At 40.2% G+C, this 15,433-nt stretch overlaps 2 protein-coding genes across 6 annotated transcripts; both read right to left on the reverse strand.

Moving 5' to 3' along the window:
• Positions 1 to 1,352: 1,352 nt before the first annotated feature.
• On the reverse strand, positions 1,353 to 6,653 carry LOC115747884 (probable inactive heme oxygenase 2, chloroplastic). Of its 2 annotated transcripts, none has more exons than XM_048274874.1 (5): positions 5,962 to 6,653; positions 5,089 to 5,312; positions 2,961 to 3,068; positions 2,722 to 2,871; positions 1,353 to 1,798 (listed from the first exon to the last, which is right to left on the reverse strand). In XM_048274874.1, exons 1-4 carry the CDS (start codon positions 6,545 to 6,547, stop codon positions 2,779 to 2,781), a joined length of 1,011 nt encoding a protein of 336 aa, XP_048130831.1. In that variant the 5' UTR covers positions 6,548 to 6,653; the 3' UTR covers positions 1,353 to 1,798; positions 2,722 to 2,778. The 2 variants fall into 2 exon arrangements, with proteins under 2 accessions (XP_048130831.1, XP_048130832.1); XM_048274875.1 differs by lacking the exon at positions 1,353 to 1,798 and adding an exon at positions 2,453 to 2,632.
• Positions 6,654 to 7,142: 489 nt separating this feature from the next.
• On the reverse strand, positions 7,143 to 14,943 carry LOC115747867. Of its 4 annotated transcripts, none has more exons than XM_030684185.2 (10): positions 14,021 to 14,943; positions 12,076 to 13,230; positions 10,687 to 11,832; positions 10,473 to 10,514; positions 9,163 to 9,239; positions 8,612 to 8,696; positions 8,395 to 8,478; positions 8,165 to 8,266; positions 7,986 to 8,084; positions 7,143 to 7,691 (listed from the first exon to the last, which is right to left on the reverse strand). In XM_030684185.2, exons 1-10 carry the CDS (start codon positions 14,768 to 14,770, stop codon positions 7,581 to 7,583), a joined length of 3,651 nt encoding a protein of 1,216 aa, XP_030540045.1. In that variant the 5' UTR covers positions 14,771 to 14,943; the 3' UTR covers positions 7,143 to 7,580. The 4 variants fall into 4 exon arrangements, 3 of the variants coding, with proteins under 3 accessions (XP_030540045.1, XP_030540046.1, XP_030540047.1); XM_030684186.2 differs by having other exon boundaries at positions 12,076 to 13,187; positions 14,021 to 14,190; XM_030684187.1 differs by having other exon boundaries at positions 12,076 to 13,183; positions 14,021 to 14,153.
• Positions 14,944 to 15,433: the final 490 nt, after the last annotated feature.

Raw genomic sequence — 15,433 nt, forward strand, 5'->3', positions numbered from 1 at the left:
GACGTGAATGAAATAACGTCTTACTTATGTTGTGCCATTAACACCCATAATTACAACAGTTTTATCTAACTTTGATCTAACATTAGGTATTAGAGAGAAATGAGAACATGCAACTATAACAAAGGATATGGGTCTATGTGCTTATTTGAAATGATCATATGCTCTAAGCTCTGTTTCTCAAAGACTAATGATAGATTCCTACCTCAACATGGTATTAAAAAACGCAGGACAAATTTCATGATAAAGGAAATATTCTTCATGAAATTTAATTTTCATATGTTTGATGATTTACGGAAAGTGATTTCCTTTTTACCGGAAAAGAAAGTAGTTTGCTCTTAACCTAAATTTGTTATTTTTTATCTTTAAAATATGTTTTCAATAAAAGGGTTCATACTACAAAAAAACCTCAAATTGGTGCACATGTGATAAATTTAAGTCGGACTATTTTTTTTTACTACAAAAAATTTCAAACTAGTATACTTGTGACAAATTTACCCCAATTATTTTTTTGACCATCAAAAACTCTAAACTGATGCATCCGTGACAAATTTACCCCAAACTGGTATACCTGTGACAAATTTACCCCAAACCGGTATATATGTGATAGATTTACCCTATTTTAGTTTTCTGTTAAATTTTACCATCAAATTATCGAGTTGGATAACATATGACAGTTGACGAGTAGCCCAGTTTGGGGTTTTTGCCCTTAATTTGTCATAGATGTGTCGGTTTGGGATTTTTTATGGATGGATAAATTTGTCACATGAATATCAGTTTGAATTTTTGATGGTAAAAAAGTTTAGTTTGAGGTAAATTTATTGCATGTGTACCAGTTTAGAGTTTATTATAGTCAAAAAAATAATTTATGATAAATTTATCATATGTGTACCAATTTAATTTTTTTGTGATAAAAATAATTTAGGGATAAATTTGTCACATATTTTACCAATTTTGGATTTTACATAATATTAACCTCAATAAAATGATTAGTTTTCTATTATCCAAACACTGAAGAGGAGTTCGACCAAGAAAAAAGAACACTGAAGAGTAAGTAAACAATTTTGCGAAAACAAATTTCCTTCAAAAAAGTGACCTGAGTTTCAAAGCTAAGGTACTATAACAAACCTTCATGAGAGTTCACAAGCCCCGATTCCAAAATTCCCTGAAACATTTACAACGGCCAGTAGGGTATATAGCGTCATTTTAATGGAGTTGCTTACATTACGTCAATGACAGAGTGGCTGTTCCTTGAAGAACCTACGGTGATGCTCTCTTGCGAATGTACTATTGGCAAGAAAAATCAAAGTAATAGCCGTCACAGAGAGAGAGAGAGAGAGAGAGAGACGATGACGTTTGATGCTAAAATTAGATCCTGCAGAAATAAATCTAGGTCCGATACCCCGCCCAGCAAATACTCGATCAACCTGACCGCTACCCGGAAGTATTTTGGGGTGGGGTTTTTTCATTTACTATCAGAAACATTTCAGTCTACTCTCAAATGAATTACATCTCGGTGTTTTACGACTCAGATTACACTTTACAGATCAGCTCATTGTTGCTAACTAATTCTCCTGTCAAGGGAACTAACTAACCCACATATAGCAGCTTGTGCATTTTTTCAATTGAACGGCCCCGCATCCGTCCTTGCCCGATCTTTGGATTACTGCCTTGAAGTCTTCATCCGATCTGGGACTAGCAATCCGAATCCCATACATCATCAACCTTGTTTGAAGCGACATATGAGGATTTCTTTGACTTTTCCTTTGTGTTTGAATCATAGTTGGAAATCTGGAATAGTCTCAAGTACACCATATATTCAACTTATAAGCCAAGCAACATGTAATATCCTCAAGAAACATAAAATCTGTATACTTTCCTATAATAAACAGGTGAATAAGTACAGTTTTCAAGAACGCTCGACCTACTAAGACTCGTCTACTAAATTTGCTTGGTAAGCAACTTGAAAGATTCATTTTAGGTATTTAATGGGTCTACTAGCTCAAACAGTTATTTATAGATTGTCACATCATCTAGTATGCTAAATTTTTTTTTTTGGTCGGATCTCATATGCTAATTTACTAGAAGAATATTAATATCTCTAGCATTGCTCATATAATTTAAAGGTTGGAGTGAGGTCACTAACCCATCTCGACTATGAATGATCTCTTTCTTTTTCTTTTTGGCTTTAATCATAGTAGGAAATTTGGAACAATCAAAATTAGAAGATATTCAAGAATAAATGGTAAGAACTTCTCTAATCCTTCATTACACCTGCTCTGCAAATTGCATCCAGTCACAGGTTCCTCTGGTTAATCATACATGAGATGGAACTCCCATACTGAAAGCCCCAAAAGTGAAACACTATTTGGCGAAGAGAGGTCAACAAATGATTTTACGGAAGAACTAACAAATGCTCCTCGAGAAGGCAGCAACAGAGGAATACATCTGATGGGGACATGAAGAAATTAGGCTAGCCCATCAGAAAAAAATGGAACCATTCGTTTGTTTCAAATCGTATACCCTTTCAATCCATTGATGCATAAGCACGTGCTACTCAGTTGTGTCATGGTATGAGAAAGTTGCAAAACTTTATACGACCATTCTCTTTTGAACTTGATTGAACTTTTATTGGCCAGAACAAACATTGAAACAGTGAGCAACAGCTAACGGCTGTGTCATATGTAATGAATTAATATTATAGCGAAAACAAAGACTTCTTACCTCAGTAGCAATTCTTAGTCAACATCAAAAGGCTGAAATTTGGGATGGCGTTTCTCTTTACGAGATGATCAACCTCACAATTTGTCCCATATAACGAAAGGATTTTGTTGCTTCTCTCAAGCATTTATTTTTCTCATCACGAGACCAGTGCTGCGTCAGTATCAGCAAAAACATGCAATACATTATTGAGAGGCAACTGACGTTTGATTAAAAGAAAATGTGGCTGTCTAGGCATTTACCTCTCCAAGCATGTTAAGCTTCTCTCGAACACCTTTCAGCGATTCATGCACATCTCCCTCCCATCGACAGAATTCCAAATGCCTTCCTTCAAGTATCTTCTGAGAGACCTAAGACGTCATATATATTTAAGAAAGTTGGATCTTGGTTAAGCAGTGTAAAATTCAGTTTTAGGGAGCTCAAATTTTTCAACACATGCAACATGCAAAATACTTTCCATCTGAAAAAACAAAATGGGAATATCATACATGAAACCTTATTGAAACAAGATGCTACAACCTTTATTATTACATGAAGAAAGTACCAGAAGGAAAAACAACATATAAAGAATGGAAATCCAAAGGACAAAAGGACTAATATGATGTAAAGAAGAGCCAGGGTGTGAACAGTAACCATGAAAGAGATTAAGAAAATGGCATTCGTATAACCTGCACTCTGGCTCGTTATTCAAAATCATCAATATGCTTTTATTTGGTTGAAGATAATCCTTGTACTTTCTAAAAAGAACATTGTTAGTCACTCCGCCAAGTTCTTCACTAGAGAGCCGCCGTCAAAATTGCTAATTTGGATAAAAGGACATTTGACAATTTCTGATTCCATCAATTTCAGGGACACGACAAAAACAAGACAACATGTTCAACGTTCATCGAAACAACATAGAAAAGCAATATGACATACTTTAAAATGCCTTGCCAAAAGCATCACAATTCGTTAACTTTTCTTTTTTCCCTTTTTCAAAATCTCCAGGTGCTCTATGTAAAGTTAAAGCTTGGAAGATGAGATCAGTTTTGGGTAGCACCTACATGGAATGATTCGCGAAGTAGATTTCCAAGATGAACTTGCACTCTGCACAGGACTATATAGTGGCATATGGAGTCATTTAAGAGAGCAAAAGTAATGCCATGATGTCATTTTGGTCTGTTTAGAAGCCATCAATAGTTTTTCATAGCCACGACGGAGAAAAAGTAATAAAAAATGCCATGACAAATTTTCCATTTACTTAAAACTAATGGACCTAACGGAGATGATTGATTGCATAAAATCTAAAAAGTATTAGGACTTGATTGCATAACTAAGAGTTTTAAAACCAGATTTCATTATGAGTATAAGTGTTAGAACTTCTAGTGCGCTTATTCCTAGGATTTTCCCTTAAAAATGAGTTGATTCATTGCACAAAACACTAGATGCACTTCACCACTTCATCCATACTGCTTGTATTCCATATAGTAGTTCTCGTCATTTTCCGTCATTTTTGCAGAATTAAAGGAAGATATCACAACTCTAGAAGTTTCTAGGACTTCCTGGTCTCCAAATGCCACCATCCTGTAACTTCTACGTTTTACTGAACTTTCACTCTACATACTCTTATATTGGACCAACTTACATGAAACCCTGGAAAACCAAATTTCCCTCCAGAGATAGAGTTTCTCAATAACTCCAGTTACATTTGCAAAGGTATGCATCAAGGAACATCATCTTAATAATGTCCCTCAAACATCGCCCATCACCATTTATAGTGCAAAATAAAAAGGACTATGGTGGAGCCCCCTGAAGTATTTTGCTAAGTATCATTTATATGACAAACAAGCGTGCACTATATCGAGGATCTCATCAGCTAAAAGAATCATACAAAAAGATAAGACTGTCCGAAACGTAGAAGGGTCCAGTGAGTAAAAATCATCTGCAAACACTCAACTAAAAACTCATAAAGGCATCCTTCTTTCCACCTTGAACAATCTGAATTCAATTTATGAATGACTGGAGAATTTGCAGACCTCTGGTCACGGACAACTTCACATCTACTCCCCACTGACAATAATCATTCTGTAAAATTTCAGGAAATACTGAAAACTCAACTCTGCTGCTTCATTTTTCAAACAGGTGGAATTAATTCCGGAGAACCTAACTGATTCAGGACTAATGCTCTTATACTTATAAAGCCAAAATTTATGATTTAGGAAATTATAAAAACAGCAAAAGAGAGGACGTACATGCCAAGATTGATTCATTGTTTGGACAACATGGAATATCAACATTCCATGAGCAATATACAGCACAAACTTAGATTTTCATAATACGTACTATATAAGTATTTCAATATCAGTCTTGTCACGCTAAGCCAAAACTTACCTGGTTCACAATCAATTGACCACCTGCTATGTGGGAGAAGTATATGTTGTAAAAATGAGAAAGGAACAAAGGGGCACTTTTTTCTGCAAGCTCCTCTAAATACTTGGAATATGAAATCCCTGCATTGCTAGGTTCGGGCATTTCAACATTCTTCTGGGAAAGCCATTCTAGATCTTTTGAAAGGCCTTCCGAACGTTCCAATCCAGTTTTCGTGAAGTAGGCATCTGCAAGTACAGGAAACCATAATGTTGAGCAACTATCAAGAGGAACTGCTTCACTAAAAAAAATATGGTTTTCAATACGTTGTGCAAGTAAGATGCTGCTTTATGACATGATTCACTACAGTCGGAGATCTAGATGGGTGCTGTAAAAACTATGATAAGAAGACACAACGGTCTCATAGATTATGGACTATACATGCTTGCAACTCACATCTAAGCTGCTCCAGCTTCATGACAAAACAGCTTTCGTATGCGAATTTTCAAAATGGCATAGGCATTGCTTGGAGCAATGCCCTTATATGAGAACCTCTCAAACAACACTTGAACTCGGTCCAAATCAGAGGGGCAACATACCAATTACATCTACATAAGTCTAATTTTCTCGACTTTACAGTAACTCCGAATTCCGGCAAAGTACATAGTTATTAAGCCACCACAATCCACGACGTCAAGCAGCCCAGAGTAATTATCGATACAGAAGCCTATAACAAGGTCCACAAAATGGAACCCGTGACATACAGAAAAGCAACCAATTAGTCAATTACTAAACTAGAATGCTAATAGTGACAGAATCAATAACTTCAGAAAACAATAAATCGGGAAGCTTAAAGGAAGGGCCATGTCATGTGAAAAGGGCAAAAGAATTACTCACAAGCAACATCGCTCGATTCATCGACGATTCTCTCGACGGTGTCGAAAACCAGCTTGCTATCAACCAAATACTTGACGAAGCCTTCCAAGCTAGGGATCCACGTCTCCCCACTCTCACCGCCATCCGACGGCAATCCACCTTGCACGTCCTCTTCTTCTTCTTCTTCTTCTTCTTCGCCGCTCTCTACATCCCCAACCTCGCATCCGCTGCCACCATCGCTTCCGCCGTTTCCACTACTATTGCCACTCCTTTTGACCTTGTGCGTGTATCTGCCGCCGACGTTGCGGAGCCTCATGGCGACGAACCTCATCTCCTCGGTGATGCCCTCGGTCTCCCCCGGATAGAGCTTCCGGTACCTCTTCCTCTTCTTCACCACCGGCGGATTGGTGGCGACGCTCGGTGAGGCGGGGGAGCAGCGAGGAGTGAAGGAGAGCTTGGTTGTCGCTCGCTTCGTGTCGCTGAGAAGCGGAATGGAGCATGGCCTGGAAAATGAGAAACGACAGAGGAGAGGTGGTGGAGCTGATTTGTACGGCGGTGGGGAGGTCGAAGGTGGTGGTGGTGGTGGTGGTGGTGACCACAAAGGCATTGCGGCGGGCTGAGGAGTCGGAGGTGGAGGGAAGGTGGGGGATGAAACTGCAGCGCCTCGGCCCGCTTTCCCCAACAGCCAAACAGTAAGAGTAAAGATAGATGAAAGTGAGTCGAAGTTTGAAAAGTGCATTTTTTAAAAGACAAATATTTATATTGTTTTTTTTTAAAACTAGTTCACAGATGTTTTTTTCATAATTTTCTGGATAATAAAAATATTTTTTATTTATTCATTTAATAAGTAATATAAGCTATCATATTGAAAAAAATATTTTTTAAAATTTATTTATCTTATACCAAACCGAAGAAAATCATAATTTTTTTTTTGCTTGATTGCATCGGTGTGACATTCGCTTTTTTAACTTAAAATTTTTTTTGGCATAAAGTTAACAATTTAAAGAAAATATTCATACATAGATTGTCAGCGACACTTTAACTTTGTGAATGGAGCTCTCAATTACAATCAAATTGCATCAATTTCTAATTTCAGAAATGCCATCGTCAAATGAAAAAAATGTACCTAATAAAAAGGTCCGAAACAACAATAAACACCCATCATATGATCATTGTTTAGCACATTGCACAAACACAACTTATGAACAGAATCAAATCTTTCCATTTCCTTATCCTCTCTTACAAAGTTAATGTACAAAGATTACATGCTGCGTATTAGCTTCTCCCGAAAATGAGATGGCTATTGCTAGAACATCACAGGAAGCAGAAAACTTCTGATACCTAACACATGTACAGCATGGGAGGAGTACAAAAGGGATCCAGACTTTTCAAGTTGCCCCTCGGTGCAACTCCGGTGGACACGAATATCTCGGCACGGCAACTTTGCCGAGCTTGACAAAGGAATCATGTCCTGCAAAGCGCAAAACATGGAGACGCTGATCGACTTCGTGTGTTCCCTCACTAAAGATGCACCGTTGAGAACAAAAGAATTTGGCCTTGTTATGTACAAGATCACCGTCAGCTTCTCTCGGAGCAGCCGGAAATCATCAGATCCCCCGAAATTCAATAACTATGATCATTTATGTGTATTGGGCTTTCAGCTTGCGCAGAAAATCCAATGTCTCTGTATATGAAGGATCAGAGCGGTTAACCGGTTTGCATGAATTTATATGATCTGTTGACTCCAGTACCTGTAACAAAAATTCAAGGCAAATCATCAAGCTGCAAATTTGACTTAGACACTCAACCAGAGTTCTGTCAGGACAGGGAGTCCCAGTCAAATGCTCCAGATAGTAGCACTTAGACATGAGAACAGATCTATTTGGGCAAACATCTGCTGTCAAAAGAAGCTAACAAGATCCAGAGCTGACAAGAGGTACACCATGTAGAGCACGCACTAACACAAACACAGAAATCCCAATATTTTCAGACTCCAATAACTAGCATAAATTGCCTTGAGGTCCATGTATGTAAGCAGTACTTACAACAAGTTCACCAAATCCAGGATATGCCGACTCGATTGACACAATTTCCATCCGGAAGGCCCATCCTCCATAACCTTCTACAATTGGAGTTACCTTCGTCTGCAAGACAGTGCTATTTACCATACAAGAGATGTCTACACATGAGGAAGCATTTGCACGTCAAAACTCAAAAAGCTGACCTCACAGAAACTCAACACATCTAGCAGTCCCTTCTTGTTCCGCTGACGAATGAAGTCGTTTAACTCTATTAATCTTGGAGACCCACTTCTTAGCTCTCCTATCTATTGTCAGCAAAAGAGAGATGCTTTTAGGAGCCACAAGCTCAGTGATGAATTAAACTACAAAGAGCTGGCTGCATCAAGAAGTATAAGAACAATCTCCTTGATAATATTAAAAATGATATACTAACAGTTGGGGCTGGGCGAAGCACAAGACCCATTCGCCAAGGCATGTCCGCAAGTTTGCTTCCAAAGTGTGGACAGCTGTAGAACACCTGATCAAGCGACATGAAATTTTTTTCAGTGAATCTAAATATTCTACAATGGGAAGCCAAAGTTATATGAGAGAAAAGTTAAACAAAATAAAATGAGATTCAAAAGCATAGTTCGATGTACAGAAAAACATACAACTCCAACAGTATTCTTCACCAGGTTGTCAATATTTTCTGCCATTGCTTTGTGGAGCATCTGCTTGACAACTAGGCCACCCATGCTGCCAAAAAAGATGAAGGATTTCGTGATGTATGATCAATCAACTTTCAAAGAATATAATACTGTTTTCCCCCTTTGTTTTCGCTTTCCATTTGGTGCATGTGGTGGAATGCAACGAGGGCGATAGGGCTACGTGAAGAGATACTCTTATGAGGTGGTTAAAATAAAAAAACAAGTGAGCTACTGTCTGAATCTATCTGAAAAGAAAAATAGCAGTAGAAACTCTTCAGCCCCTCATTTTCTGATCTTCATATGCGTAATGATAGTATCTAAAAATGGTAGTTTCTCATCATAATGAAAACTTTGAAACTACAAAGCATGTTCTAAACTTAGCCATCAGAAACTGAAACAGCCCAAACAAGCAGAAGATCAGGAGGAAAAAAAAGGGATTTCACATTAGAGCTTCAAGAACAGATACAAATGCCAAGTCGATAAGGAAAAAGGGCCAATGCCTAAAAGAAACATACCTGTGAGTTATGAACACAACAGGACGATCCCCAATACCGGCAGCAACAAGCTTTTGCAAAAGCATGGAGCTCACTTCCTGCTCATAAAAAGCAAGAACATCAGACAGATGCTGCATTAGCTCCAGTTGATAGCATTTATGCATACAGAAACCAACAGGAGTATTTAAAAACTGAAAAATGATGACGATAGAAAATTTAGCTCCACGAGTAATTCAGGATTAACGTAGCTTTACTTTGATAGCAGATACTTTCTTTGATTTTATTATACCCCTCAGAATAAATATAAGCTATGCCACGCTACAGATGCTAGAAAAAAATTCACATACACTGCCTAGCGGACAAACAAAAATATATGATAATAGACATGATTAAATGAGCTGAGGTATTCGAATATAGCTCATAATATCATTGCACTATTGTAATCCATGCTTTCTAGACCTAAGCAAGTCCTTAAAAGGTTCAAGGAGAGACAAGGGAGGGAACTCCACAGTAGAGTAGAGGGATCTCCCTGTAAGTTCTTTCCGTATTCCCTCTCTTCGAGGAAAAAAAAGATTCGAAGGGAACTTAGGGGCCTTTGGTAGGGGAAGGTAGACCCCTGCTCAACTTCCCTTGGCGACCACTGGGTAGGCAGGTATAGTAGCCTCCCGCGCCTGGAGTCACAAAAGCAAAGTTTCGGCCTCTTCCTAGGTGGACCCATGCTTCTCACGGTGTCTGTAACCGACTTTGTCCACCTAGTATCAGTATTTTTTTGGGGCTATTCGAAGAAGCAGTGGACATGGTGGTAGAGAAGAATATCATTGCACACTTGTAATCCATGCTTTCAAAGCACGTAATGGGCAATTAGTGCTGTGGTTTTGGGATACAGAAAAACCACACCCTGCTGACTTCTCCTTATTTAGTATTGGATATGATGGAGGACCCTCCTTTAAATTTTCAACCAGAACCAATATACCGATAGAAAGAAACAATACATCAAGTATATTAAGACTGTTTTACAAAATTGGTACACTAAGTAATGTAATTGTTTGCTGGGTATTATAAATAGCGCACTCGTTTGTTTGCCCTTGCAGTCTGCCACATCACTTAGAATACAGATACTGTAAACTAACGTTAGTATACTTAGCATTAGTCAAAAAGAATAATGAATAGTAGAAATCTTCCTTTAATACCTTATAAAAATTGTCCTTTCTTGCTCATTTAAAAAGAAGACAAAAGAACAATTCGAGAACGAGGAAAAGTTCCTTCCTTACTCAAAGAGTGAAAAGTAAAAGACCCACCAAAATGAAGATGCTCTTAGTTAAGGGACAGACCTGAAGAGGGAGGGTAGCTCCAGACCACTGGGTAAGATTTGTCTGCACATAATATTCGAGTGTGGAGTTATATATCACAGAAATTTTGCAAGTTGATAGGGACCTTCAGAACTATTCGTTAAGAGAGAGAGAGATCTAGGATGAAGCTTAACAAAAGTACCCCGATAAAATGGAAAGCTAGAAAGCATTAGCTATTTCTATATCTAGCACAAACCTTGTATTTGAGAGTATAGAGACGTGCTTCAGGGAAATCAGTAGAAAGCCATTCACCTGGCCAGAACGTTCCTTGCTTCCCTGCTTCCTGATCAATCCTCTCGACCAAGCCAGACTTTGTTGAAGTTTTGTCATCTGCTATGCGCCATGACTTGAAAGGCCCTCCTTGCAAGCCATGAACAAAAATAACATCAAATGGAGGTAGCTCTGAGTTTAAGCCACTGTGAGATACATCACCAGATCTTGACAGGGTCTCCTCCTCGGAAGCCCTTTTCCCAGGTGAGTCCTCGAAATTCTCAGAATTAGGACCAGCCACAGATGAGTTACTATCAGGAACAGCATCTCTACCTATCCTTTTCGAACACTGCCAGTGAGGCAGTTCAGGATTGATTAGAAATATCATGTCACTGTAACGAGGACATATGCTGCTTCCACCTGCATTGCCAGAGCCACTCGAAGAGTCTTTATCCACCTCGTCATTGCAAAGCACATTCAATAGTGTTGCCCTAGCATAGCTCTGTAATTTAAGGTCATTGCAACCTGGAATTTTCCCATTGGCACAATCTTCAAGCCATCTACACCAAGTATCATCCTTTGCAATGACCTCCCGGACTTTTGGCAGAAGTGAAAGGAAGGTTAAAAAACGAGCTGCATGCTTCCGAATGTGACCAGTAGGTGGTACTCGAGCATTAGAAGGTTCATTATTTTCTGGAAGTGATGATTCTGCAGGAGCATCTGAGATCCTCTGCGCAATTTGTGTGGCTCTTGATGCATCATCATATGCTTCAATAGCGGCTAGTTTCTCATAATCATCACATAAAAGAAAGCGCCTTAACAAATGTAATACACCGTATTCTGTTACTCTGTCCTGGGAGGAGACATCTTCTACACATAATTCAGTAAGTGCTTTAATCCCTTTAAGGGTTGCCAACGCAGAATCTGCAGCACTAATTCGAGGGCGAGCATCTTTCTTGAAATTTTTAGATGGTCCAACAAAAGGTTCAATAGACAGGAGATCTGCCAATGGAAGTGTGTCAAGAGACTCGGTAGCCGCTTCCAACTGATTTCCAGCTAAACCAACAACAGCACCTGCCAATTGATTAGCTATTTGTCCAGCAGAAACCATATTCGACTGATCTATTTGATTCTGCAAAATAATAGATTCTAATTGTAACAAACACTCCACCAACCCGGTAGGCAAAGAAATTATCTCAACCAAGAGCTAGAAACACAAATATTCCAGGGAACGGATTTGTTCAAGGTGATTAACACTCTTAGGTTTAAAACATGTCCTCATACATCATCCTGAAAAGATCAAATTACTTCAGTAAATTAAAAAATGCAACGTAACTTCGGAATGGAATACAAACAAAGAAGAGCATCACCGAACCTTCACTTTGTCGCTCTTGGGTTGAGCCTTTCCTTTTACAGATGATGCTTTGCTGAAACCCAGAATTTCAGATAACAGGATAGCTAACCAGCCTTGTGAAATTGGCACAGAATATGGTCCATAGTCTTCCAGAATGCGTGAAAGGACCTTTGTCGCTGAAGATCGAACCATATCAGACGAACCTCTCCCACATACCCACTGAAGCAATATCGCAGACCATCTTTGACTCTCTTCAAGAGATAAATGAGTATTCCCTGTAGAAAGCAAATCCAATGCCTTTGCCAGTGCTTCTTGCACTTGTTTGTGCTTAGCTGTCCTCTTAACTATATCTCTCAACAGATGGAGCCCTTTCTCCATGACGACTCTTTGTGCCTCAGAGCTTCTTTCAACAGAAACGAGAAATGCAGATAATGCCACCAGAGCAAGCGGAATGTCTTCATTTTTGCTTGCCTGATATATGGTGGAAAGGAGGCTTGAACTCCATTCAGGAACAGAATCATTTAGAGGCAAATTACGATCCTCCAGTAGCAAACAAGCCACCAGACTCCCATGCCATTTGACCGATCGCTCAGGAGCTCCCAAAGCAGTCATGACAGCATGCCCATCTTGATCCAGCTCTTGAATATGCCATCTATTCTCCTCAGATGCCAATGCCCAATTTGCTAGAGCCCATGCAGCAAAAGGTACAGCAACATGTTCACAATGCAGATCATCCCAAAGTCCAGGGACAACAGCGGATGACAAATTGCCTGCTACTGAATTATCAAAGGTATGCTGCAAAGTCAACTTTTTGGGTGCAAGCCCTGCTCCTTCACTATGGCCAACATCTAAATGCTCCAGATTTGTTGGTTCACTAGTTCTAGCAAGTCCTAAAACTGTAGTGCCTTCTAGGATCTTGATCCCAATTCCTTTCATACTATCATCACCATTGTCATCATCATCATCCTCATTTCCATCCATATGCAGTGCACCTTCCTCAATAACCTCAATGGCAGCAGCGATATCTCTCATTTCCGCATTTTTTGGCAAGGTAGACTTAACTGATTTCTTATCCAAATCATCGCAGTTAGACGTAACAATGTCCATTATTGCAGCAACTAGCATGCTCCTACCTTTCAAAGAATCAGAAATATCGAATGAACTACGTCTCGTGTGCTGCTCGCAGAAAATGCGATATATCAATGGCAAAGCATAAATTAAAGGCATCAAGAAGCTCAAGAGAAAATGCCAGAATGCAAAGAGAAAACGATTCAAAACATATAAAAGACAGAAACTGACAGAAACCATTATGGTAGGTTTCACCTCATAATTCCAAGCCAAGATTGGTTGCTGCAATGATACATTTATCCCATAGAAATAGACCGGGAAGGCATGTTGAAGCATCAAATTAACACTCGCTATATCTAACATATTCTTCTTAAAAAATGACTAATTGAACTGCAACGGGCCAGATGTTTTCTTGTAAATGTCAACTCATAAAAGTTCTTCATTTGTTGTCCTTCTACAAAAGCTTCAAGGGACCCTCTGATCTCGCCTCTAGCCAATTTCGAGAAAATGTAAAGTACATAAAGGTATGCAGAAGCAGAATAGGCTAAGGTTACTTTGACATTGCCTAGATCCCCAAATTTTACCTCTACAAAAAGCCCAAAAATTTCAGAGGAAGGAAAAAAGAGCCTTATTTCTATCTACGATGCCAAAAACCTGTATAGGTATTGCAACATGCTTCAGTGTTCAAAATTTGAATTTTCCACAAAAGCCTCGAACAAACATGAAGCAATTGACAGATTGGCACATTATCTTCAATTATTAGACGTTACTAATAGACAGCCTTGTGCAAACAATAAACTCGATTACTCAATCAGGATAACGACTTCCACAATATAGCCATGCGTGATATCAACACTGCTGGGTCCGATACTCACAACTGCAAACAAAGGTGACTCACCTTCTTGGACCGCTGAGGATGGCATGAAAAAATAAACCTCAGCAGATTAGGCACAGCTCGAGGCCTTCCCAAAACAGCCTCACAGACATTCGGATCCGCAATCAAGTAAGCGAGCGCCCTTGCAGACTCAGCCTGCGTCCCAACCCCCACCCCAGGGGTCGCCACCGTCTCCAGCAACCAATCCACCACCTTGCCGCCCCCAGCGCCGACAATCGCAGCCCTCCTCCCAGCATTCGCAGCCGCAATGTCGGCGAGCAGTGCAGCCACCCGGAGCTCGAATCCCACCCGGACCTCGTGGTTCGCCGAGGAGAGCACCGACCTCAGGGACTGCCACAGCACGGAGGCGGCGACCCCGGTCTGCCTGATGTGGTGATAAATCCTCCTCACGGAGTCGCTCGATCTGTGAACCGCGCTCTCAGCCGCCGAGTACAGCGGGTTAGAGCTACGCTCGCGGGCCGAATCGGGATATCCGGCGGCCAAGGAGGCGACGATGGCGGCGAGGAGCGTGGCGGAGAGCGCGAGCGCGGAGTTGCGGGCGAGATGGGATGAGGAGGGGGAGGCGGGGAGAGGGGAGAGAGGTGGGGGCGGGTGGAGGACCGGCGAGGGAGGCGCGTTGTGCAGTCGCCGAGGATCGAGCGGCTCGTCGATCGGATCCTTGGGCGGAGCCGAGGAAGAAGAGGAGGAAGAGCAGGAGCGAGGGCGAGGGGAGCGGAAGCAGCGGCGAGTCCGGTGGAGACACAGGCGAAGCATGATGGAGATTTCCACAGAGAGAGAGAGCGAAGATCGAGATTTGGCGGTGGATTTCGGTGGCGTGTTTGAGTTTAGAGAGTTGAATTGAAGAAGATGAAGATGAAGATGATTTCGATTTCGTGCAGCAGGGGGAAGAGTGGCGGGAGGAGGAGAATTCGCGACTTGTGAGGAGAGACGGACACTAGAGAGAGAGAGAGAGAGAGGGATTATCTCGGTGAAGATGCGAATCGTTTGGTTTTTATTTTATTTGTTTATTTTTATTCGGGAGATTGTAAATTGTAATTTTTTTTATTTTTTTATTTTTATCTTCGGACATTGTAGATTCCTGTCGGATGGCTGTTCCGGCTGTAAGGTTTTGGTCGGGCAAGAGGGGAGGATAGGCACTTTGATTGAAGAAATCTAGAATGCCAATAAATTTTTAGAGAATTTCTTTCCATTATATACCACTTTAAATTTGTTTAAAATAACTTCTAAAAACTGGTTATTTTGATGTGAGGTTTTGCTTGGAGCAATTTATAAAAAATTCGAAGTATGTTAGTCAAATATGTCTATTATTACTTTCGAAAGCGACTTAATGTCAAAGAGGTTATTTCCCCTACAGCGATGGTGTTCTCTTGTATTGTTAATATTTTTTATCTTGCAGCTCGATTAATCTTCAGATAC

Source organism: Rhodamnia argentea, chromosome 2, assembly GCF_020921035.1.
Source record: "Rhodamnia argentea isolate NSW1041297 chromosome 2, ASM2092103v1, whole genome shotgun sequence".
In the NCBI taxonomy this organism is placed as follows: domain Eukaryota; kingdom Viridiplantae; phylum Streptophyta; class Magnoliopsida; order Myrtales; family Myrtaceae; genus Rhodamnia; species Rhodamnia argentea.